General features: G+C 36.0%; 1 protein-coding gene across 1 annotated transcript; it reads left to right on the top strand.

The window, feature by feature from the left end:
* Positions 1–60: 60 nt before the first annotated feature.
* On the top strand, positions 61–27,159 carry METAP2 (methionyl aminopeptidase 2). The gene is made up of 11 exons (XM_004675801.2): positions 61–370; positions 2,214–2,318; positions 8,560–8,625; positions 12,022–12,124; positions 18,463–18,624; positions 19,382–19,563; positions 20,341–20,435; positions 20,670–20,766; positions 24,238–24,341; positions 24,839–24,954; positions 26,451–27,159. The coding sequence occupies exons 1-11, from the start codon at positions 220–222 to the stop codon at positions 26,701–26,703; spliced, it is 1,434 nt and encodes a 477-aa protein (XP_004675858.1). The 5' UTR covers positions 61–219; the 3' UTR covers positions 26,704–27,159.
* Positions 27,160–27,286: the final 127 nt, after the last annotated feature.

Here is a 27,286-nt window from a genome sequence, read left to right as displayed (position 1 = left end):
CGCCTCGCCTCGCCTCGCCTAGGGCAGCGTGGCGGCCGCGCGGGACTGTAGGCGAGTCGGGCATCCAACCGTGCGCGCCCCCGCAGTCCAGTCCTCCGCCGTCCCAGCATCCCCTGCGCCCTACCATTGAGAGCAGCTTCCGGCGTCGCTGGTGGAGGTGGGTGAAGAAGAGCGGGCCTTTGCCGCTCTGTCTCACTCTCTCGCGCTCTCTCGGGCAACATGGCGGGCGTGGAGGAGGCGGCGTCCTCCGGGAGCCACCTGAATGGCGACTTGGATCCAGACGACAGGGAGGAGGGAGCCGCCTCTACGGCTGAGGAGGCAGCCAAGAAAAAACGACGGAAGAAGAAGAAGAGTAAAGGAGCTACCACAGGTAAAGGGAATTATGTTTTTCCAGCCCCTGCCAGGGATGGCCGAACGGCTTGGTTCAGGCCCGGAGGGCTGACAGGGTGTGGGACTTGGAGTCCTGGACTGAACTGGTTGCCGGGCCTGAGCGTGTGTCACTGCGGGACTACAGATTCCCGGACCTTGGGAGAGGCGGCGGCTTCCTCCGCGGGACTCAGCAGCTGGTGGGGGTGGGCTGGGGTGGGGTGCGAGAGAAAAGTGCCGCAGCCTCGCGCTTGATGGCTCTGGGGTCGCTGGGCCCGAGCCCCTGTATTGCCAGAACTCGGCTCCCACACTCACGGCGCAACGGACTTGAAGCCGTGCCTGGGGTCTGTCCTTACCTTCATGAGGTTTGGCCTTCACCCCAAGAAGCTGATTCTGACCTATCCTTCCGCCTCTTTGCTGGAGCAACCTGGAACGGATTTTCGTCTTTGGTGGGGTGGAGTGGGCAAGTCTTAGTTCCTGGACCGCATCTTCCTGCTAGCGACCGGCTTTACAGAGGGGTTTTTGTCACGGGCTGCACTCCTGGGTGTGTGTGCCCACGCGCTCGTGTCTCTCAGTAGTAGTTGCAAAACGTGTGGTGTGAATGATTTCACCAGTTTGATCCTGCAGCATCGTGAAGCTTTAAGGTCTTTTAGATCTGGAGTTAGACTGGCGGGCATGCTAGACATTCTGAGGCTGTGGATTTTTCTAAATTCACTGCTAAGGTAGTGAAAGCAGCTGAAACTTGGCACTTGGGTTGTAAGTCAAGAATTGAAATGTATTGAGCAGTTTTCTTGCCCAATGTCTTCCGTTTTAGGAAGAGTTTTCCTTTACCTCTTTCCAGTTAAAATCAGCTATAGGGCGGGGAAAATCAGCCACAGAAATGAGAAAAAAATGGAGAGACCAGAAGAGATGAACTTAGAGTTGAGAAGACATTGGGGAATGTTAATCTTACTCTTTATGAAATTCTGATTAGATGGAATTGTACGATTTGTAGATGTTGGGACACTTCCAGAGCGAAATTTAATACAAGACCTAGTCTGGCTGCTCCTGGCTTTCAGGTGAAATCTAAACCTTCGTTTGTATTTTAAGGAGTTCAGCAGACTTATAGATGTATTTAAAAATACATAATAATTTATTTTTACATCATCTTGTGTATTTTTCCATCTCAGTTGTAATCCATGTGTGCTTCCCATCACCAAATCATGCATGTGCCAACACCATATCAGCAAACTAATATTTGTTTTTAATAGTTGTATCTCCCCATATGAAGCCTTCACAGTAGCCAGGATATCATTTCATTATGTGCTGCCTGCAAATCCTTTCTCATTCTGTGCCCCATATTGCTCCTACAGCTAGATTGACTTCCAAAGCAAGCACCTGGTCTTATGCTAAACTGTTCAGATTTCATTTTTAACAGTGAAACATCTTCCATTTGACTTTACCTAGCCCAGCTTGATAATTTAGCCCTCAATGTTTTGTAGAAATCCTTTTTTACTATGGCTGTCATAATTTATTGCTTATCATAAGTGCTTCCCTATTGGATAACTAAAATTGTGGTGTTTGTTGAATACTTTAGAAGTTAATCTGCTAAGGACAGGGACTTACTACTGCCTTTTTTTTTTTTATCTTTTCGCTAACTCAGAACATGTAATGGATATTGTTGATTGAACAACACCTAGACATGAAAGATTTTTTGTCATTAAATAAATTTTACTATGTTCACAGTATTTTTTTTGTTTCTTGAACACCTTATCAGGAAAGAAATGTGTTCTTTTGGAACGTTAGAATATATTCTAATGGAAAGTACTTAATTGAATTTGATTTATGCTATTTTATTTGATCATCAGGGCAACAGGAACCTGATAAAGAATCAGGAACTATTGTTGATGAAGTAGCCAGACAATTGGAAAAACAAGCATTAGAAGAGAAAGAGAGAGACGAGGACGATGAAGGTAAATTTTTAATTTGATTTTAATTTAGAAAAGCAAGAAAAGTGATATTCTCTAAATGAAATCCACTTTTTTCATATAGTCTATTATTTGATGTTTTACTTAATTACTTGACATTAAATATCAAAGTCATAAATAGATCTTTATTAGCAATTCTTTGAAAAGTTGAATATGCCTAATGACTGCTTAAATAACACAGACCTCTACCTTTAAAAAATCACATACTTGATGAAAAGCCAAGTACTGGTTATTAGCAAGATAAAATTGAGGAACTTTATTTAACTGACATTTTATTGAATAACTAGTATAAAGTAGTCTGTCCTGAGATGCTTTCAAAATGCATTTTCATTTTAGCCCCAGAAAACCAAAATAATTACTCTTTTCAGGGAATGATGATTATAGGATTTTTCAGCATAATACAGTTAATAAAATAGAGCCAGAATTTCAAAGCTGGCACCTGATCCATAGTTATTTCTTCTATTCTCTATCATAACTACCTCTTTACTTGAAGAACATAGTATAAATTTCCTGACCTTAGCTTCTTATATTTTGATAAGATATTTTTAAAGATAGTAAATGTTGGAATTCTGGGATTTGATACTCAGTAAAATGGTGGAAGGAGAGATTAGGTAAGAACTATTATAATTCTGTAGCTTCTTTGGCAGAGTGGGAGAAGGAGTAGTTTCATTCTCAGTTATCAATAGTTGTGACCAGTTTGGGTGTATGCCTTTCAATCATTAGCAACAGACTGTAATTATTGTGTTAGTGTAATATAGAATAGTTGTTTTTTTCTTTGGAAAGAGATTCTCTGCCTTCAGTGTGCTTGCAGTCAATTTTTCAAAGAGATTCCAGAGAATAATTTGCTTTTCATCTTCCCTAAACAAACTTCCTGTCCATCCTACTTTGGTATATGATTCAGATTATGAGCATATTTGAGCTCTTAACAAGAAAGGGGTTTGTAAGTTCAAGGTATTATAATAGGTTGCTGTAAGTCCTCTAGGTGTAAAATGTTGCAGTGCTCAATTTGAAAAGTGTGCCTTGTTCATTGCACTTCCACAACATTGTGTGAATCTTTTGACATTGGAGGGGAAATTTTCAACCTTCAGTGTTGGAAGATTTTAGTATGTTAGTTTGTGTTTTCTCCAATTTAGGCAAAACATTTTCCTACTTCATTTCAATAATCAATATCAACCAATACTTTTAATCTGTTTGAGAGATCTTCCCGGGTATGGAAAACTTTTATCTCAGGATTTTTGTTACTAAGGAACATTAATGGTATAGTGAAAAGACAAAATGAAGAGGTGAAAAGGTATACTTGGTGTCTGCAGTAAATTTTATTGAAATTTGGAGGTAGAATTTGGGCTTGACTGTGGAGGAAGGCTCCATTGGGAAAAATAGGACTTATAACCTAAACAAGGGGCAATTTGGGGATAGGAATAAAAGCTAAGAAACTATTCAAAACAGTGAACAGCACAAACTGGTTACATGAGATAATTCATTGAGGTCATTTTTGAACATTCTTCATTTTAAAAAGAAGAATGTTAGGAAGTAGTTTTCAAATATAAGCAGGCTTTATTTAATTTATTCTTAAGGACTTACTTATTTATGCATACAAGAACTTCAGGTGTAGGCCAGAGGTATGGAAGATGAGAGGATTCACCAGAGTTAGAGTGGGGAACAGAACAGGCAGATGTACTGAAATCCACTGCTGAGGGGAGCAGAGGATGGGTCAGGAGAAGTCTGCCACACCTTGTGGGTCAACCCCCTGGCCAGGGGTCAAACTCTGGCTGTGGATAACTTCATAGTACTGTGCTTTAACCCCTTAGACCACCTGGAAGGCCCCTATGCAGGATTTTAGAAAGAGATAAACATACAGGAAACATGGTTCACTATTTCAGAGAATAGCAACAATATTCTGTCACCCAAGTTCAACAGTGTAACAGTCTATTTATCCCTCTTTTTCCTTCTCTGCAAGATTCAATCTTAAGTTCTTTGAATTTTGTTTACATAACCACCATTCCTTTTTTTTCTCCAACCGCCAGTTTAAATTATTATTATTACATGCCTGAGCTATTGGTAGGTAGGCTCCAAAATGAGGGGAGAGATTTTACAAGCAAAGAGGCATTGAGTTTAATTTTAAATGTGGTTAATTTGAAATTGTGGAGTATTGGTGTAAGAAGTTAATTCTGTGGGCATTGGTAATGTGCTAGAAGTAGTTAATCCAGTGCATTTTAAAGTTAGGGTTTTTGAGGTATAATTTGCTTAGGATAATATTCACCTTTTAAAAAAATATGCTTTTAGAGCAGTTTTAGGTTCACAACAAAATTGAGCAGAATAAAGTTATGGTAAGCACAAGATCCAGAGATTTCCCATATACTAACTCCCCTGCCCTCTCCATGCATGCGTAGCCTCCACCATTATCAGCATCTTGCATCTCATTGTACATTCATTGCAGTTGACCCTACACTGACATTATTACTCAAAGTTCGTAATTTACATTAGGGTATTATGGTAAATAGAATGTACTGTTAATATGATAATTTTTGATATACTCACCTTTTTAGGTGTATTATTTGTGTGTTTTGACAGATGTTTGCAGTTAAATAATAACTAAGACATAGACCATTTCTATCTCCAAGAAAAAGTTCTTTTGTGCTCATTTGTAGTGAGTTCTTTTGCAACACACCCTGGCCCCTGACAAACAACTGATAACATGTTTTTCCTGTTTTTTTCCAGTAATAGAATGTAAATGGAATTAAGATATAAGCCTTTTGTGTCTTTTTTGTGTCTATTTCACTTAGCATATATTTCTGCCAAGTCACCCAGTTGTAAATATATAGGTTATTTATTTTTATTGCTGTATTTAAAATTTATTTATGTATTTACTAGCTGATGGATATTTGGGTTTCCAGTTTTTGCCTATTACAAATAATATTGTCTTGAATATTTGCTCCTGGGTAAAATACCTATTAGTGGGGTTCATGATCGCTTGGTAAGTGTATATTTAACCTTATAAGAAATTATTTTTCAAAGTTACGGTGCCATTTGTATTCCCTGTCAGCTATGGTTGGTCTTCGTAATACTGTGTGTAGTGGTTGGTCATTGTGATTTTTAATTTGCATTTCCCTAATGGGTAATGATTAATGACATTTACCTTTTTGTTTCAAATGTGCCTTTAATAATTCTGGTGACATGCTCACAGAATTTTAATTTAATTTCACAGAATTCTAATTTATTTTTTTCTTTATGGGTCATGTTTTTTGTTCCCTATCCAAATTAAATAATTACTGTTTCTTAAGGTCATGAAGATTTTTCTCCTGTGTTCTCTTCAAGAACCTTGGTATTTTTTTAAATTATTTGTTCTGACTCTGGTTAATCAGCATTTTGTTACCTAGTGCAGGGTGAGAATTGAGGTTCTATTTATTTGGCATGTGGACATCCAGTTATCATTTGGCAATTAAAAAAATTATTGATTTTATTTATGCATAGAAGAATTGGGATGTAGGCCTGAGATACAGGGGGTGAGATGATTCCCCAGAGATAGAGTGGAGAGCAGAATGTAGATTTATTGAAGTTCACTGGTAAGGGGAGCAGCAGGTGAGACAGGTCTGCTGTGCCATACAAGGGTTAGCTTCCTGGGGGGGGATCTAACTCAGGCTGAGATTTAACCCCTAGGCCACCAGGAAGGCCCTTCATTCAGCAAGTATTAACTTGATTTGGGCACAGTGCTAACTCAGAAATATAGTGTCTAATCCTGGGATTCTTTGAAAGACATGTAATAAAACATAAATTATAGCGTGGTATGATGGGTAGAACTATAAGCACATATAGTTCAGTGTGGCTGTACCACCATCCTTACACAAGAGTTCAATAAATGGCTACTATTCTGTGCTGTGTATAGCTTTAGACATTGGATAAATAACTAGCTTCAGAAGAATGCTTATCAAAGTTTGCCTAATACCATTTTGAAAACAAAGCTATGATAGAATGAGGTTAATTTGCCAAAGCTCACACAACTCAGAGGATTTTCTTATGATTTTATTATTTATGCATACAGAATTGGAGGTACAGGCTGAGGTAGCAGGGGGTGAGAGGATTCACCAGAGATAGTGGGGAGCAAAACAGGCAGATGTACTGAAATACACTGCTGAGGGGAGGGAGGAGTTGGGTGAGTCAGGAGAGGTCTGCTGTACCATGTGGGTCACTTCCCTGCCTGGGGATCAAACTTGGGCTGCAGTGGCTGTGAGAGCTTCATAGTGCTGGGCTTTAAGCCGTTGCTTAAATCACCAAAGAGGGCCCTTGAAGGATTTTCGTTATTTAAGACTAGTTTTATATCCTGAAGCATGTGTTTTAAGTTAAGTCTAGTGTATGTAGCTATATAATTGACATTAAACATTCTTCCAGAGCATATTATTTTGTTCATTCTCTTGCCCTTATTGCCTGACATTTAAGAACTCATTAGATAGTTACTGGATGAATGAAGATGTTTACTGTTACAGTTGTAGTCCAGAGCACATTCATTACACATGAGCAAAATGAAAGTTGTTTTTCAAAAAATTTTCAGATTATTTTGTTAGGCTTTTGAGTATAGATAATGAGTAGCAATATTTGTATTTTCAGTGTGTTAATTTTTTAAGACCATAAGAAATTGCAATTTTGTAAATCAAATATTGGTAATTTCATTTCATTCATTCCATTTAAATGCTACATTATTTTACCTGTTGCTATTTTTTATTTTTCAGTTAGGTGAAAAAATATATACATAGTCACCACATGCTTGATACTAATTCAAAAATGGTGTATAAGTACTTAAGGAACTCACAGATGAATAGGAGTCAGTAATTTTCTTGTAATAATTGTAACAGAACAACACAGTAGGAAGTGTGGTGAGAAAATTTCATGTCGTGTTTCTTTTTATCAAGCCCAGAGTAAAAAGGGATCCTTTGAACAGAAAAATGTTTGATTTTGTTTTACGGATATGAATTTCAATATGTAAAATGATTGATGGTAGCTACGAGTTACTGCCCTAAGTTGAAGATTTAAAAGAATACTTGTATAGATTTCTAAGTATTTGGGAAACACCCTATTCATCTCTGTTTCATAGCAGTGTTATTTTGGCATGGACTAGCTTATTTCAGAAATGATTGTTGAAATATATTTAGCAGCATTTCAGAAGTCCAGACAGGTGTATTTGTAATACCTTTATTTAAAATGTGTATTTTATTTTATCTTTGTTTTAATGGTATTCTTGATATTTTCTCAAAGTTCATGGGTATGGACATTGGCTTCAGAGAAAATTGTTACAAAAAATGATAGCAGATCTTTACTATTTGGGTTTTTTTATTTTTTTGCCAACTATTTTCAAAATAGTTTCTCAGCCCATTTTTGTGCTATCAGTTTATTTTGAGAATTTGAGAACCATAAACCTAGGAAAAGTCTATATCCCCTGTGGTTTTATATATAATTTGACCCCAAAAGATAACATTTCTCTAAAACAAGTATATTGGGAGAGATATTTTAACATGTGAAACCCTAAATATCCCTCACTGCATAAGGAATCAGGTATCATGGTCCTAATTCAGTTCTGCCATTTAGCAGTTGAGATTATCTTGTGTACATAGAGTAGCTTTGAAGATCACATGGTGTTGTGAAATATGTTTGACAGCAAAGCATCCGTAAACTATTGACATAACTAGTGTTGAATGAAGTCATGCAGTCATTATTATTGCAACTAACACTAGTGATTTTCCCTAGCTTTTAAAAGAGGATGCTATTTCATATATTTTTAAATTCTTAAATAAAACAATTCAACAAGTGCTTTATTAGGATAAGTGAAAATAAAGTTTACTGGTGTTTTTGATCACACAAGTTAAATCTAACATGTCAAAGCTAGCAGTATACAAAATCTTTTCTAAGAAAATTGCTATTTAAGATGGATTGTATATGATGATTCCCCAGAGGAGAAAGGAGATGGGAGGGCATGTGAAATAGGCAGAGTAGGGTCACCTGGATGGTGATGGATAGAAATTAGACCTTTGGTGGTGGGCATGGTGTGGTATACATAGACATTGAGGTGTGAAGTTGTGCATTGTAAAAGTTATTCAATGTTGGATATTGGTGTTACCTTAATGAAAAAGAAAAGAAAAAGGTATTTTTACATAAACACAGATTGTGTGCTTGTGGTTTATCTCTGCTTACATTTAGAGGTGTAAATGAATATGTACTTGAAATTGTCTTTTCTTAGATGGAGATGGTGATGGAGATGGAGCAACTGGGAAGAAGAAGAAAAAGAAGAAGAAGAAGAAAGGACGTTAGTGACTTAAGTTGATCTTACTTAAATACATTAGATGTAGTTATTAGCCAGCAGTTTTGGCATATGTCAGGGAAATAAACGGGCTTAAAAGAGGTAGAATTCAGTGAGACTAGTAACTGTTTTGCAAGTATTTTGGTTTAACAGCCTTGGTGGTACTTTTTTTAGTCAGCTAAGGAATATTAATAGTAAGTTGATAGCATTTTTATTCCAAATTAGGGTTGAGTTCCTAAAAACATTGTAATTTAAAACTTGAATAATGCAAATAATTGTCAGAGATAACTAAAATGGTGCCACCGTGTGGTAATAGGCAAAACATGGTTTTCATTTACCTGTCAGCTTTGAAATTAAGAGATTTTTGATGAATATATAATAGTCTTAATATTTATACATAAGAAATATTACTAATCACATATATATTGCATTTTTAAAATTCACTTAAAATGTCATTCTCCTTGTGTTTTAGTTCTATAAATTACATAACCAAACATCTTCAGGGATCTATAATTAATTAAGTAAACAAGGAAGACTGTAATTTAGTGGGGAGTAAAAGTTGGGCTAAGAACCAGAACACTTAAGTTCTAATCTTGATGCCTTTTGGGGACTGTTGAATGTCTGGTTATATCATCTCTTATGCTAAAGTTTTATGAATCAGAGTTTTGGGGATTCGCCTTTCACATTTATCTCTCTTTTGGGAGAAAGAACGTAAATTATTTGCAAAGGCGGTTCTTGGTTCTTTGACCTATTCATAGCCCTGATGTCTCCAAGTGGAAACAAGCGAGGTTTCCTTCCTTGTCGGGTTTCTACTCTCATAGGATGACAGTCTTGCCGTCAGCATAGAGTATATCTAGTGAGAATTATTTACATTCAGGAATCATCCAGGAATTATGATACCATGTTCTTTCCATTCAAAAGTTACAGAAAGTGTGCTTATGAGATATGGTATTATTTGAGAATTATTACCTGAGAGATTATGGTTTGTCCATATGCGCTTAAGTTGCCCCCTGTGGAGTAGACTAGCAAGGATACTATTAGGGGAGGTTTTGTATTTACCCTTGGTAGAATTCTTCCTCTGACAGATGTTTTTCTCTGATCTCATCAGCATTTATTGTGCCTCCTCTTTGGATGTTACTGATTATAATAGTATGCTGTTACATAATTTAATGTTGATTATATGTCTTTATGAGCACTCTTGAGAAACACTTTTTGCCTGGTTTTAATATCAAAACTGATTGTATTTTTCCTGAGTCATGTGTTTTATCTCAGAGACACCATGGACTATGCAAATAACCTAGCTTTTCTTTCTTATGTTGGCTGTTAGAGGGCATAGCGCCAAATCTGTGGTTTTGTGTTAGCCTTATTTCAGTTCTGATTTATGCTTTTGATTTTTTTACTCTAATTTACTCTGGTTGTTATTTGTTATTTTTGTAAGACTGTCATTCATTTTTTTTAGGAATCCAAAACAAACATAATCATGGGCAGTCACTGCCCTCACTTTCCTCATCTATATAGTGCAAGAATACTAAGTGGTTATTAATCATAACTGCAGTACAGGTCATTACAGATTATTTGGTTTTAGATAATAAATTGGACATAGTACACTATGATTTTAAAAGGTTATCCAGAATTTGATCTCGTTCTTCATTTTGTAGATGAGGGAACTGAGGTATGGCACGTTGAGTCATTTGTCCAAGTCACAACTAATAAGTGGTAAAAGATAGAATTTGTCTCTGGTGTTTTGATTATGTATTCTTTTTTCCCCCCTCTAATCAAGATTTCAAAATAACCAGAAAAACTGAGACACTGATGAATATTAATAATTGGAATTAAATAGACATTTAAAGTTAGTACAGGATTCTAAAGTTAATACAGGATTCTAAGCCCAAATCATCAAGAAGTCTTAAAGTTTTCAGTAGCAGAATGAACAGGGTATATACTGATTATGTTTTAATTGAGCTATTAAAATGTTATTTCTAGTTATTACTTTAAGGGGACTATCAAGGTTGGGAAGTATGGATGAAAGTGATTTAAGAACTATATCCCTTGAAGTGTTTTCTCATAAAGAGGGCAGAATCAAATGCACATAAAGCTATAACTGACAGATAAAATAGGAAGAGCTTTGTAAGACTTCCAACTTTGCCCAAACGAATCGATCCTTTTACTCTCATGGGATGTTAGTCTTTCCTCTAGCAAGACTAGGAGGCACTGCCTTCTTCCTGTCTAGACTTCAGAACCATCTAGTCAGGGGTATTACACAGAGGTTTTCTAGATTATGTATGAAGCTAAATTAGGTGACCTCTAATATCTTTTTTGATTTTATAATTCTAATATTTCCTCTTAGGAGTAACCTAAATCAGTGCTTTCAAGTTACTTACTCATAGACAACTTTAAGGCATTATGTAAGGAGAAGAAAAGGATTTGGTGCTCATGCGATACTGAATGTCTGGATTAAAGACAGGCACAGGTCCATAATAAATGTTTCACTAACTATATGGACATATTTTATTTACATGTATCTATTTTCCCCGTTGTAGAACAAAAAAGCAAAATATGTGTTAAAATTTAAGGCAAAATCCATAAAATGAGTTAAAATAAGAAAAACCATGTATTCCACTCAGTAATTGGGAAATGCTGCATGTATTCATTGAAAGACGTATTACTGCATAAATTAGCTCTGATATAACTTTCTTGCATTCCTTGGATATAATATTTGCTGCTAAAAAGGCAGTTCTTCACATAGTAAGAACTATATAACTAGTTTTTAGGTATTTAAAAAATTTTAGATGAAAAATCTAGATACTTTGTGAAAGCATCTTGGGAAACGCTGGAGTCTTTTAGAATGTGGTTTGGAAAATAATATCCTTAAAACATGTGCCAAGCACTCTAACTTTTTCAAGCATATGGTAATTTATATATGGCTACCTAAAGTCTTTTAACACTAGGTAGGTATATTCCTGCATCTCTAGTATATCCATGAAATAAGAGTTTACATATTATTAATAAATACAGATTTATATGTTTATTTTATTGCTGTAGGATTTCCTTCTTAGTTTCTCATTGCTTCTTTGAATCTTATTTGTGAAAACCATTTGTGGTTCTATTTCCAGTATAGTAAATAAAAACAAAAATAATGAAAGTATGCTTTCTGTCAAGGCATATATTGTTTAAATATATACTGGACTTCTGAGAAGTTGGCTGTTTTCTATTCCCAAGTCTCAGTAAAATAGAGGAGGTGGCCAGTGTAATAAATTATCTTCTGTCTTTAACTATAAGGTAACAATAAGAGGAGGTTCCTTGAAATCAGAGCAACCACTAGGAACTAGAAACAAACTGTAATGAAAGTTGCTGAATTTTATTTTTAACAACAGAAGTTAATGCTTTATTTGTATCTCACAGCAAAAGTTCAAACAGACCCTCCCTCTGTTCCAATATGTGACCTGTATCCTAGTGGTGTATTTCCCAAAGGACAAGAATGCGAGTACCCACCCACACAAGATGGGTAAGGATCATAAAATTACTTCCAGTTTGATGTTTGAAAGTTGTAGCTTAGCAGTAAAGCAGATTTGTTTATTCTCAAATTTCTTTGCACTTCTGTCTTCTAAATAAAGCCTGTGAATTTGTTGCAGAGAAAAATACAGTAGAAGCCATCTTACCAAGATGATTGGGAATAGTAATAGTTTAATCAAAAAAGTATATTAAAGTGGGAACACACATTTTTTTTAAAAATCTTTATTGAAAAAAGTTAAACATTTGTTTTTATTTATTCCTGATAATTTGAGTGCTGATTTTCATTGGACTCCACTCTTTTGCCCTTAAGCTAACTCTGTAACTGGGTACATTTATTATCTGCCCATTCATTTTCTGCAAATGCCATTTTGAGTTTCTGTGAAGAGCAAGATCTGAATAATCTGGGGGCTAATGCCTATCTACTTTTTTCCCCTAAAGCTACTTAATAATTCTTACCTATACTTAATTGGCAGAAGTATTTTTGATGACTTGCCTTTAATGAGACTTTTTGAGAGTTAGTCAATAGAGTTTTCATAGAAATGGTTCTTTTCTGTACCATACAACAAAACTATATAATTGCAGTAACAGGTACAGATCACTTAAATAGGTTTGGGAACAGATTCACTAGATTTTTGGAAGTATTCTCAAAGCCGGTCAGCAGACACTCAGGCATTATGCAGAATGGTTAAGAACATGGAAAATGGAACCAAACTATCTGCATTTGATCCCAACTGACGCTTATTAGCTTTGTGACTTGGGCAAGTAATTTATGTCACTTTCATTTCCTCATCCATAAAATGTATACTTCAAAGGGTAATTGTGAGGAATAATTATATATGTAAAGCACTTAGAAGAGTAGCATACATACATACTAAGCATTAAGTTTTAGCTTAGTATGTTTATATTTTGTAGGGAGTAGAAATATGTCAGCCACTAATATTCAGAATATATATAATGGGCATTGGTCAGTATGTTTTACAGAGGTGATCTGTAGTATTGGTTAATCCAGTGGTTGCAGTGATTGGTTAAGAAAGCTTCTACTGTAGCATTGTTTTTGTGTGTGTGTGTGTGTTTGGTTTTTTTTTGGCCTATAACCCATCTAGTTCTTTTATGCAATTCGTGGGAAATTTAATTCCTTATGAACACCCTTCTTACATGTATGATGAATTGATATTTGAGTAGGTTATACTATGATGGCTGTTGGCTTTTTTTAAATGATGTTTTATGTGCATTTCTCACATTTTAAAGCCAGTTTTTATGAATAACATTTTTGTTTTTAGCATTATTTTAATAGCTATTTTCCTGTTTTTTAAAAATTTACACTGATTGTATTTCACCATAGAAAAATGTGATGACTATCTTAGGAAAATCAGACCTAATTAAAATACTCTTATTCTGGATCCCTAAGAAGTAGAATGAAGAAATATTTCAAAATTCTTAATCCCTTTTTCTAAATTTAGTAGACCTTTTTGGGGACAATTTCCTTATTTCTGTTAGTAAATTTAAACTACTGTTAACATGTTGCTATTCTTCTAAAGCCTATGTATATAGTTGTATATCAAAAAGACTTGGGAATGATTTTTAAGTCAGACCTATACTACAGGTAACTTTATTAACCCCCTTTAAAATTTGTTTCCACATAGGGCTTCCCTGGTGGCACAGGGGCTAAAGTGCTATCAAGCTGTCACCAGCCACTAAGGCATGAGTTAAATCCCTGGCCAGGGAGATGACCCACATGGCACAGCAGACCTCTCCTATCTTGAATGCTGCTTCCCTTAGCAGTGTATTTCAGTCAGTCAACCTGTTGTTCCACTGTCTCTAATGAATCCTCTCACCTCCCGCACCTTTGGCCTATATCCTATTTAGTTCTTTTATGCACAAGTAAAATAAATCTTTTAAAATATATATTTCCATATTAGTTAAAAAACACAGTATTTCTGATGACTGAATAATTTTGCACATCTATGTGTATACCATATTTATTTGTTTAGTCCTTATTTAGGGCATACAGTTTATTTCTACATGTTTACTACTGTAAACATGTTTAGATAAATATCTTTCTCTTTCAACTTTTATAATAAAAATTTTTGAACAGTAAGGTTGAAAGAGAATAGTATATCTAAATTGAACAGTTCTTATTTTAACACATATCCTTTATTTCTGTAAATCTATTTTTTTATGTTGGTTTTCCTTATTGCTGAATCATTTAAGTTTTATTTATTTTGAATCCTTACAAAAAATATCAAACATCTCCCAGTAGACATTACTCAAATGTTCACATCTAAGTAAATTAACAGTAAAATTTCCATTATCGTGTAAATACTTACTTCTTGAGACTTTTCTTCCAATTGCCCCTGAATAATTTTTTTTAGCTTTTTTGATTTTCTTCAAAATTAAGATTCAGTTGAGGTTCATGTATAGATTATGGTTACAATTCCCATCTTTTTGTCTATTGCATTGAGTTTTGAAAGCAGTGGGTGGTTTAGAAAGTTTCATTGTCTGGGGCATCAGCAATTGTTCCTTTGTGATATCATTGAACTTTTCTTATTACTGCATTTTCTTTAAAATGGAATTAGTTGTAAAGGCTTAGATTTAGACATTTTTGATAAGGAGATGAAATAAATGATACTGTGTGCTTCATATTGTTCACCTTGTTGCAGCTGACATATGGCAGATAATTGCATTTTATTTATTTAATCATTTGGTCAATGTGACAGCCAGCTTTTTTTTTTTTTTTTTAAGATTTATTTATTTGTTCATACAGAACTGGGATACAGGCCAGAGGCTCAGGGGCGGTGAGAGGCTTCACCAGAGACAGAGTGGGGAGCAGGACAGGCAGATCTACGAAGTACACTGCTGAGGGGAGCAGCGGGGGCTTAGGGGAGCAGCGGGGTGTGTCAGGAGAGGTATGCCACACCAGGTGGTCACCTCCGAGGCAGAGGCAGCCAGAAATCGAACTCATGAGGAAGTGGCTTTAGCTTTTCAGTGCTGTGCTTTAACCCCCTGCGCCACCAGGGAGGGCCTTTTTTTTTTTTTTTTTTTTTTAAAGAAAAAATTTTCTTTTTAAGTTCTAAGTAATCTGTAGGGTACTTTGGTGTAGTACCATTGGAATATCCTTTTATTCGGCAATCTTTCACTTTTAATTCATTGATGCTTTTTGTTAGTTATCTCATTGGAAACGCAAAATGGTGAATTTCTGTCATTCTGTTTAACTGAAATTCTGTAAGAAGCATTGTCCCTTTATCACCTGAGTGATCAGCTATAATTTCTTCTAAAGACAGACTTAAAAGATGTTTTACTTTTCCCTTTGAGTACCAGTGTTCAAAGGAAGAAACTGGTATTATGTCATCATGTATGATTACATCTGAGTTAAACACATGCATTCTTAAATGGTTTTTTAAATGTGGCATAGTCTTTGAAAATATGGGTAGCCTTAAGTTATCAGTGGAGTGGGTTCAGAAATGTGAATTGAAATCACAGGTTTGACTATTTGAAATTAATAATCTGATACCTTTGTATATTTTGGCTTTGATATTTTTCTGCTCGCATTGCATCCAGTGGTAAAAATGATAAATACTGAAGACTCATGTATCGAAGAGGTGTGAAGAATTGACTTTCTCAATAAACACGCACTTATTTTAGCTTTGTTTTATGGCATAGCGATGTATTTAAAAGGCTTTTCTGCCTGACTCTGTTAAGTTGCCTTTTGGAATAATTCTGAGTGTAGAATTTTTTTCATCATATCTTACTCATTTCTGTTTTTTGTTCAGTAGACTGAAAAGCCAAAGCTCAAATTTAGGGACAGGAGTGTTTGCATCATCTTTTTTTATTTTTGAACTTAGAGCTATAATTATAGATGCTGGCAGTATGATTGATAGTTCTTTATCAGTAATCCCAAAAAGTTTTAAAGAATTCATTGCCTTCAGAATATAACTTTCAGAAGAAAGAAATTCATGTGAGATCTGTTGATTTCCATATTGGATACCTTTATTATAACATGTTTTGATTCTAAAATGTAGTTAAAAAAAAAAAGCTGGCCCTCCCTGGTGGCGCAGCGGGTTACAGCGCAGCACTGAGAAGCTAAAGCCACTTCCGCATGAGTTCGATCCCCGCCTGCCCCAGAGGTGACCACATGGCGTGGCAGACCTCTCCTGGCCCAGCCGCTGCTCCCCAAAGCAGTGTACTTCGTCGGTCTGCCTGTTCTGGTCCCCACTCTGTCTCTGCTGAATCCTCTCACCCTCTGCATCTCTGGCCTGTACCCAGTTCTATATGAATAAATAAATAAATCTTTTTTTTAAAAAAAGCCATTTAAAATTTAATACATTTATGTTTTAACGACAGTGGCTTTGCAAAGAATCTGAAGGTTAGATTGGGGAAGACAAGTGGCAGTTAATAATGATCCAGTTACACTTTCACAACCTTAGATGCATAATTTCCATTGCATGCAAAAACTTACCTTACCAGTATAAAATAAATAGTTGCTGATACTTTTCACAAGATCTTTGGTTTGTGAGACAGCCTTTACTACCAGATGTGGTTGTCTTGTATATGCCAGAATTATGACCCAAGTAAGAGAGGAATGATTTCCTGAAGTTATAGTGTTTAAAAATTGAAACTATAGCTAGTTCCTTCATGCCTGAGAATTTATACTATAAGCATTCAGGTACTTGTTCCCAGGAAAGAGTTTTGAATTAGTGGGAGAGTAGGGTTGGAATTATAACTAGAGGTCAGGAGAATGTCTATCAGAGTGAACAACTGTAAGTGTATTTCAGCTTGACCTTCTAAATAATAAACTTTTCAAAGGTTCATACTTTTTACTTTTTAGTCTGAGGGTCTTTGAACACTTTGATTATTGAATTGTCAGTATTCCTATGAAAGTCATTTATACACATTTAAGTACTTATGGAGTGTAAAACAATTTAAACTGTAAATTTTTAGTTATCTGATGATACTAGTAGATAATAGCCCAAAAAATTCCAAACCAAAAATAAGGGGAAAAAGCCTTTGATACTTATGTACTCCTAAGTTCTCATTAGGACAACTTTGGGCCTTTGTAGCAAATTGAGAGTTATTAGAAGTTGGCATACAAGTAACAGCAAGAGTGGGAACTAATGAATAATGGGAAATAATGAATGAATTGGGATAATGAATGGGAATAATGAATAGTGGGAAATAATGAATGTGCCAATGATAAACAGAAAAGCTCAGAATACATTTTGGGGGTGTTTGCTTAAAACATGTAGTTTATAGCATAGTTCAGTAAAGTTTTCCTTTGAAGGGCCATATAGTAACTATAATTTAACCTCAGTGATCACTGACTTGTAAATTGTGTGATTTGTATATTGCTTCTGAATGTGTGTGAAAGGTGTAACACATTTTTAAAAGATTTTCATTATAGGACTTCCTTGGTGGCGCAGGGGTTAAAGTGCTATCAAACTATTGCCAACCACTGCGACCTGTTTTATCCCTGGCCAAGGAGCTGACCCACATGGTGCAGCAGTCCTCTCCTATCTTGCCTGCTGCTCCCCTTAGCAGTGTTATTTCAGTGAATCTGCCTGTTCTGCTTCTCACTCTGTCTCTGGTGAATCCTCTCACCGCTCTCTGGCCCTCCCCTCCAACCCCTGCACCCTAGTTCTTGCATGCATACATGATAAAAATAAATGAATGAATGAAAAGTTTTGAGTTAAATTAGTGCTTATTAAGTGGAGGCATAAGATCCCCTCCTAAGATAGTGAATATAAAAATCCATCTATGATTCCTGGCACTCTAAAACATGTGAATTACATCTTTTAGGGAATTTAACTTCTAATGGGTACACAGAGAAATCCTACAAAAGCACATATTTTATGTTTTTGAGGAACATGTGTGAGTATGTTATATACATATATATATCTGTCTTTGGATTTGTGCTTGCCTTGTTGGCAATTAAATGGTAATTTTTAGTTCTTTTGAAGTGGCTTAAAATACTACATATTACCTTGTGTACAAGATGACATCCCTTACCCTTTCAAAATCTGTTTAGTTTCTAGACTCTTCAGGTTTTCCTCTTTCATGCTATTTTTATATGTTAGGGCATTAGTCCCTCTGACCATGTGGGAAATCTCCCTTGAGGATTTTTTTTCTTTTAGAGCCTTAAAAAAGACTTGTGTTAATTGCAAGTATATGGTTATTTGCATTTCAGAAACTTTGCTGGTATTTAATAAAGAACTGAATATATAACATGTTTTTTTAATCTAAAATGCCTTATTAATATTAGTGTATTTTTTATTTCTCAGCTTTTATGCTTATTCTGCTGTTTCTTAAATGACTAATACTGTGCTACTCTATAAGGCGAACAGCTGCTTGGAGAACTACAAGTGAAGAAAAAAAAGCTTTAGATCAAGCTAGTGAAGAGATTTGGAATGATTTTCGAGAAGCTGCAGAAGCACATCGACAAGTTAGAAAATATGTAATGAGCTGGATCAAGCCTGGGATGACAATGATAGAAATTTGGTAAAAGGAGATGTTTTTGTAAGAATATAATAATCACAAAAGTTTAGTGCTAATTCTTCAGTTTTAATGTTTGGTTTTCATTATCACTTTGCTAAAACTTTCAGGGAAAATTCTAGAAATAGCTTCTGAATTTTTATGGTGTACATTTAATGAGGCAGCCATAAACAGAGTGAAGATTTGCAGCTCAGCTCACCCTGTTTTTATTGTTTTTGTATACTCCTGTACAAATGTACCCAGAACTGATTCTTATTTTTTGCCTGGAAATCTGTCCTTTTACTATCTAGCAGTTCATACTCAATTAAAATCCTTAGACACAAAACATACTTACATGCAATGAAAAACCAATAAAATGATTACTTCTCCAGTGTTCCCTTTGAGAAATAGTTATAAAGGACAACTTTTATACTTTTATAATTTTCCAAATATACAATGTTGAGCAGATAAAAGGTACTCAGCATTAAAATCAGTGTAAGTCGAGAATCTTTCCTAGTAAGTAATATGTCCACGCCCCAGTTAGAAATTGATTATATCATATGTCTCCATATTCCTAGTAGAATTTTTTGAAGATAAGAACTATTTGCATAGCACCAGAAAACTTTTTTATTCCTGTTCAGCAAGTGCTGAGATCTTTACCAGAAAATAAGAGTTTTAGTAAAGTTTTCTGTAGTATATTAACTGTTAGGTATATAAGATAAATATGCTATTAGTTATATGAATCTGATAATAAACAATTCCCCTCCACCCCTTTGTTTTTTAGTGAGAAGTTGGAAGACTGTTCACGAAAGCTAATAAAAGAGAATGGATTAAATGCAGGCCTGGCTTTTCCTACAGGGTGTTCTCTCAATAACTGTGCTGCCCATTACACTCCCAATGCTGGTGACACAACAGTATTACAATATGATGACATCTGTAAGATAGACTTTGGAACTCATATAAGTGGTGAGTTTTTGGAAATATTTGTCACCCCACCTTTCCTCTAAAATGTGAGGATTGTCTCTGTTGATGGGTCTCTAGGTACTGAACACCTACATTTTCTTGATGTCTTACTTTTATTACTGTTGAGACAGATTTTGAAATTTACTTTGAAGTGTCCTGCTAATGAAACTTGGTTAATTGAGATGTAGTGTCCTTTATATTGCATGAAAAACATACTACTACATTATTTAGACATTTAAATATTACAAACATAATCTTTACATTTACCAGCTATTACATATTTGGTAGGTTTTCTTATTTCTCAAAAAAAAGAAATAGAAAGGCAAGTACCTTTTTATCTCACTTAACAAATGAGAAAACAAGCAAAGCTCAGATTAAGTACTTGGTTGAGGTTCTACTAAATTGGAGAAGCTGGAAATGACGGTTAGTGTCCTGTGGTCCTGTGCATTTCCTCTGCCCTGCATTGCGGTTCTTGGTTGCCTGGGCTTTTTCACTTTTGTTTCTGTTCATACTTTTACGTAACTCCTGGGAGAGTGTTGAATTGGTTCTATCTTGAAGCAATACATATTAACTCTGGAATTATTTCCAATCTTTTCATTCCAAGACTTTTGTATAACATATACTTTTTTCTCTTTGGATTGTGAATGTTTTTGGGTTCTTGGAGTGCTACCCTCATTTGGGTCCACATTTCATTTTCCTGTTAACTTACAAGATTAGTAGTGTATGTGCTATAAAATAATAGACTATCCGATAAAGTGAACTTAACTTTTTCTTTTTCAGGTAGGATTATTGACTGTGCTTTTACTGTCACTTTTAATCCCAAATATGATACATTATTGAAAGCTGTAAAAGATGCCACTAACACCGGAATAAAGGTAAGTGAACTATAAGCACCATTTCAATCAACATATTTTGAGCACTTTGTAACTGTGTATGGTCTCTGCTTATTGAAGACTGATGCACTGCCCTTAGAGTCTTATGTGGGCAGTAGAGGACATTATAATGTGTAAAGCAGTTTTCCCAAATGTTGCTTATTTTAAATATTAAGAACATAAGTTCCTGTAATATTATGAGCTTTGATAACAAAGTACACTTTATCCTGATTTCAGTGTGCTGGAATTGATGTCCGTCTATGTGATGTTGGTGAGGCTATCCAAGAAGTTATGGAGTCTTATGAAGTTGAAATAGATGGGAAGACTTACCAAGGTATTTGGGAAGACACATTTTTAAAAAATGTGTCTTGTTTTGAAATGTGTTTGACCTTTGCAGATTCATTTTGTAAAATGGTTTTGAGTGCTTTTTTTGTTCAGGGGGTGGGGGTGGGGGTGGGGGTGGTTAACTGCTTTATCTTTATCTCTTGAGAATATAAAGAAGGAAAGCAGGGAAATGACCTACTTATTTGTGCTGTGGACTGCTATGGCCAGATACTGGTACCAACTACTCTGGTAGGTGATAAGACACCTGGGAGTATTATCTCAGGGAGACCAAGATGCTGACGAGGTTTACTGTCAAATCAAGGCTCAGAGAGAAACCAGAGGCCTTCTCCACTGATGATTAATTTTTTTTTTTAATCAGAATTTAGAGGTTAGGTGATTCCTTGAAAGTCTCTTCTTTAACTTTATTCCCTTTGTATCTTGATCTTCCCCAAACATTGCCTTCCTCCCATTCTGAGTCTGTCTGACCAGCCACTGTCCTCCTCTTAGATACATGCTCTTTGCTTCCCGTCATGTATTTTGTGGTAACTTTCTTAAGAAAGAATAAGGAATGTAAATGAGTACCTAGCTTTTAGGATTTACTTTAATTGAATTCTACCTCTGCTGTATAATTCTTTGAGATTCTCATGCTTTCTTCTCTTAATAAAAATTCATTCAATATTTTCATTCTCCTCTTGACACTTAAAGACCATTGTTCTTCAACAAAGTACAGAACGTTCTCCGAGGGTCGAGAGTGCTTGTGCTTTTTGCTCTCTTAAAGTTTCCTAATCTTTTGAACATCAGTACCAAATGGGAAAATATTAACACTACTCATACTTGGGAGGGAGGTAGGATGAAAGAAAATGTGCTTTGGGGACAGGCAGGCTCAACCTTGAGTTTATATAAATCCTGTAACTTCTAAGAAACAGCTTTTCATGAGTTGTTTTGAGAAATAGTTTTATGTAATTTATGAGTATTCAACAAGTACTTGTAATTTCCTACCTCTTTTTGGATCACAACAAATACTACTTACATCTCAAATCATCTTTTCTGTTTCTTCTAATTCTCCAATTTGGTTGGCATATCATTTACCTTTAAAAGTATAATGCTAGATAACAATTTAACTTAATGTTTAGTCACCACCTAACAATATCAGCCTGCAGTTTTAGAATACATAATATCTGTGTCTTCTTACTTCATTTACTGAGAATGAGAAGCCAGCAACATTTAGGTTCTTATTTCAGAACCGCTTTTTAGTGCTACTTATTGTATTGAGCAGGGTTGTTAGTTGAAGGTTACTGTATTTATGTTTTATTCTGAGAGGGTATATATACATCATGATGTTGAGACAATGAAATGTACTTGGGATAAACTTTGAGAAACAGTTTCTATACCATAGAACTCAGGGGAATGATTTTATCTACCTTGATCAAGAAATTACTTTTATAGTTATTGGTCCCTGAATAGCTTGTCATTCACATACCTGTGTAAGCTGTGCCCTGCTTCTTTTGTGTAACTTGGTTAATGTTAGGTTGGTATATCAAATCATTTTATTTATTCAAACTTTTGTTCCTTTAAGTTTGTTTCGTTTTTTCATTTAAGTATGTTTTGATTTGACCTCCGGGGTCAATTTGCCAACTTCTAAAGAGTAGAAATGCTTGCTGAATATTAAAATTACTTGCTTATATAAGGACTATTTTTAAAAATTTATTTATGTATACAGAACTGGGGTAGGGGGTGAGAAGATTTACCACAGACAGAGTGGGAAGCAGAACAGGCAGATCAGTAAAGTACACTGCTGAGGGGAGCAGTGGGTGGGTCAGGAGAGGTCTGCTGCACCATGTGGGTCACTTCCCTGGCTGGGATCAAACTTGTGCTGCACTGGTTACAGTAGCTTCATAGTGCTGCATTTTAACCCATTGCACCACCAAGGGCCCTGCTTATATAAGGACCTTTTTAAGAGTTAATGAGTTTTATTTTTCTGTATCACCACCAACTTTGTAATATACTTGTCATTGTTTCATTGTTACAGATTTGACAAAACCTTGTTTCCTTATTATGCTCTTGAAGAACAGTAGCTCATACTGGCGATTCTAGTGCTAGATAAAGCTAGATTTTCAAATTTTTTTATTTGGACTAAATACCACATAAAAAGTCAAATAAAGAATTATAAAGACTGTGTAACCTCATTCCTGGAGAAGTAAATTTGACAGCATTCCAGAGCTCTTAGTTCTATATATTCTTTCCCAGCTCTAGAAGACTTTCTCTACTACACACTATCTTAAATACTAAAATACTTGTATTTATTTTCTTAATATCTTCACTGTCTAATTATGCATTCATAAATTCTGGTTTAATTTTGTATGTATGTATAGAATATTGATTTTGAAAGCTACATATACAGAATTGCACAGTATGTAGATAATGTACCCTTCTGGTAATCTAGGTTTTATTTCAGTTGTTAAATGAATACCGAGGGCTCTCTCCCTGAAGATTCAAGGGGTAAAAGCAAAGTTCCATAAGGCTGTCCAAAGCCACTGCAGCACAAGTTCCATCCCTGGTCAGTAAGGTGACCCACATGCTGTGGCAGACCTCTCCTGTCTTGCCTACTGCTCCCAGCAATGCATTTCAGTACATCTGCCTGCTCTACTCCCCGCTCTGTCTCTGGTGAATCCTCTCACCACTGCATCGCTCGCCTGTATCCCAGTTGTTGTATGCATAAATAAATAAATAAATCTTTTTTTAAAAGTGAATACTAGCTTTTAGTTTTTATTAAGTAACATTCCATTATGTGGATTACCAAAATTTGTTTATTCTAATGTTGATCTAGGACCTTTGGGTTGTTTAGATTAAAATTTGAAGGGTTGGCCCTCCCTGGTGGCGCAGCTGGTTAAAGCGCAGCACTGTAAGCAAGGTGCAGCCGCTTGAGTGTAAGCTTGATCCCAGCCCCAGAGGTGACCCACATGGTGTGGTAGACCTCCCTGACCCACCTGCTGCTCCCATCAATCTGCCTGCCCTGCTCCCCACTGTATCTCTGGTGAATCCTCTTACCGCCCCTACACCTCTGGCCTATACCCCAGTTCTGTATGCATAAATAAATTTAAAAATTTTTTGAAGGGTTGATGTAATAAAGTTTATGATTTCATTGTCATTTTGACACAGATTTCTCATGTTCACATTACCTTGGTTTATGTATACATATTTTTCATATTATTGTATACATGGTATTTTATGACTTGCACTATCTCCTTTGATGACATTTTTTCCCACCAGTTCCCCTTAATCCCTTCTAGTTCATCAAAACATTGCAGTAAACATTTTTTCACATACCCACTGGTTTTTCAATTTGTACTTGACTAAATGTGAGGTTATTTAGCTAGACAATGCCTTTTTTCTAAATAAATGCTTGAACTTTGTATCCCAATGTCACAAAGCTGTTTGTTTCTAGAATCCGTGAGTAACTATTTTTTTCCTCTAATTCTAGTGAAACCAATTCGTAATTTAAATGGACATTCAATTGGGCCATATAGAATACATGCTGGGAAAACAGTGCCCATTGTGAAAGGAGGAGAGGCAACAAGAATGGAGGTATGAACACCGTTAATACCGTTTCTTGGGAAAGAGATTTTGGTTCTTTTTTCCCTACAAAACTAAAACTAGTGATAGTTGAGTCTGTGGTATAGTTCAGCAAAATTACAATATGTTGAACCATTCACAGTAATTCCAAGAGGAAATTAGGCCATGTGAGTATGCTTATTGTTTCTGCTCAAACTGGACTCAAAATAACTGGAACATCATTCATTCGAGTAATCTGTTGGGCATCTTGTAGATTCTCTTTACTAGGCACTGAGCCTAATAGAAGAGAGCACAATCCCTGTCATGCCCTGCATTCTAATAGGGCACAGAAAGACCACAGATTGCTAAAGTGAAAAAACAGGGAAAGGTGAATGATGCCTGTCACAGAAGATTTCCTATTCTTACAGGAGGCAGAGGATATTTTAGCCTGAAGAGATGATAATTTTGAATTTTTCTTCCCTTTCCTTGACCCTTAATTTATATAGTTTTTTTGTTGTTGTTGTTGTTAGGAAGGAGAAGTATATGCCATTGAAACTTTTGGTAGCACAGGAAAAGGTGTTGTTCATGATGACATGGAATGTTCACATTACATGAAAAATTTTGATGTAGGACATGTGCCAATAAGGTAAGAGACTATAGGTCTTATGTGAATAAAATTTATTTTCATAATTAATGGAATTTTTAAAAATGTTATCTACAGTGGGTACATTAATAAAGTATTCTGTTATATAAAGTAACAGTAGATTTTGTAGAGTTTTACACTCCAGAAAAGAAATTGCCTCACTAAATTTTTTTTTTTTTAATTTTTAATTTTTTATTTATTTTTAAAGATTTATTTATTTGTGCATACAGAACTGGGGTACAGGCCAGAGGCTCAGGGGCGGTGAGAGGCTTCACCAGAGACAGAGCGGGGAACAGAACAGGCAGATCGACCAAGTCTACTGCTGAGGGGAGCAGCGGGCGGGTCAGGAGAGGTCTGCCGCGCCCTGTGGTCACCTCTGGGGCAGGTGGGGATCGAACTCATGCGGAAGCGGCTTTAGCTTCTCAGTGCTGTGCTTTAACCCGCTGCGCCACCAGGGAGGGCCGCCTCACTAAATTTTTAATGAGGGTATTCCTGGTGGTGCAGGGATTAAAGAGACAGCACTGTCAGGCTGTCGCCAGCCACTGCTACGTGAGTTCAATCCCCAGCCTGTCGGAGAGCACCCATTTGGTGCAGCAGACCTCTTATGTGTCACCTGCTGCTCCCTTAGCCGTGTATTTTAGTGGATCCGCCTGTTCTGCTCCCCACGCTTAGGTGAATCCTCTCCCCCTGTACCCCAGTTCTGTATGAATAAATAAATAAATCTTAAAAAAAAAAATTTAATGAGGGCCTTCCCTTGTGGCCTACGTGTTAAGACTCAACTCTGTCACCACTAAAGCCTTAGTTCAGTCCCTAGCCAGGGAGCTGACCCACATATGACACAGAAGACATCTTCTCTCTCACCCACTGATCCTCTTAGCAGTGTATTTCAGTAAATCTACCTGTTCTGCTCCCTCCTCTGTCCCTGGTGAGTCCTCCTACATCTCTGGTCATACCCCAGTTCTTGTATGCATAAATAAATAAGACTTAAAAAATTTTTTTAATTAACTGAAAGTCATATGTAGGCAAGTATTCTCTCTTCAGATCCAATTTCCAATAATTGTGTAATCGTTTCAGATTTTTTACTAATATTTCAAAGTGTTTCTGTATTTTCCCGTTTGCAGTTTTATGTATTTTTATTTATCCTTTAACTTTTTGGAGATGTTTGAAGATGGGTTTATATCTATTTTTGATGTTCAGGTCTAAGTTTGATGCACAAAAAGGGAAATTCCCACCATATTACTGTTGCTACTAGGAATTTGAAACATGTGCATGAACACTTAAACATAAGATAGATAGCCTTCAACTAGTCTCTTACTTCACTGACATCTGTCATTAAGTATAAGCTGTTACATACTTTGGCTTTTAATGTTGAACGAGGCACCAAAGGATTTATGAACTTTAAGAACTAAGAGCAACAGTTTGCTTTTTCCTTTATTAAAGGGGGCAGTGAGTTTGGTGACATTTTAGGTGATGATTAATCTTGGATTTTCTTCTCTTAGGCTTCCAAGAACAAAACACTTACTGAATGTTATCAATGAAAACTTTGGCACCCTTGCCTTCTGCCGCAGATGGCTGGATCGCTTGGGAGAGAGTAAATACTTGATGGCTCTGAAGAATCTGTGTGACTTGGGCATTGTAGATCCATATCCACCATTATGTGACATTAAAGGATCATACACAGCGCAGTTTGAACATACCATTCTGTTGCGTCCAACATGTAAAGAAGTTGTCAGCAGAGGAGATGACTATTAAACTTAGTCCAAAGCCACCACATCTTTTATTTCCTAAGCTTTGTTGGGATACATTATACCAGAATTTATTTGCTACATGTTGTTGTCTGTTTAATGGTGGACCTATGTAAAACTTTTATCCATGTTTAAAAAGGAAGGAATTTGATCAAAGGCAAACTGTCTAATGTCATTAACCACGGAAAAAGCTTTCAGGACTCTCAATGTTAACTGTTCTCCCTATCCCTCCGCCCTTCCCACCCCTACTTCTGTTAGGAAATGCTATAAAGCTCAGTAAGTTAGGAATGACTTATACATTTTGTTTTCAACACAAGAAATGCTTTTCAGATATTTATATTGCCATATTCTTAATTGAATGCTTTGAATGACTACATCCAGTTCTGCAACTCCACCCTCTGGTATTGCTTTTTAACCTTCCTGGAATCCATTTTCTAAAAAATAAAGACATTTTCAGATCTGAGAGCTACATTTCAATGTCTGTGGTTATAATTCTGCATAGAAAATAATTTCAACTCAATGTAGGAAAATGTAGTCTTTTATTTGAATGGCAGACCTCATACTACCTTTTTCTCATAGTGGCTAAAACA

Source organism: Condylura cristata, unplaced genomic scaffold (genome assembly GCF_000260355.1).
Source record: "Condylura cristata isolate star-nosed mole 26May11 unplaced genomic scaffold, ConCri1.0 scaffold00004, whole genome shotgun sequence".
NCBI classification, from domain to species: Eukaryota; Metazoa; Chordata; class Mammalia; order Eulipotyphla; family Talpidae; genus Condylura; species Condylura cristata.
This window is presented reverse-complemented; position numbering and strand designations above follow the sequence as displayed.

Excerpts from the sequence above, each read along its gene's own strand:
- METAP2 (XM_004675801.2), top strand. The coding sequence starts at position 220 with ATGGCGGGCGTGGAGGAGGCGGCGTCCTCCGGGAGCCACCTGAATGGC. Across the intron at positions 20,767-24,237 it reads AGATGGGAAGACTTACCAAG|TGAAACCAATTCGTAATTTA; the intron begins GTATTTGGGAAG and ends CTCTAATTCTAG. Across the intron at positions 24,342-24,838 it reads GAGAGGCAACAAGAATGGAG|GAAGGAGAAGTATATGCCAT; the intron begins GTATGAACACCG and ends TGTTGTTGTTAG.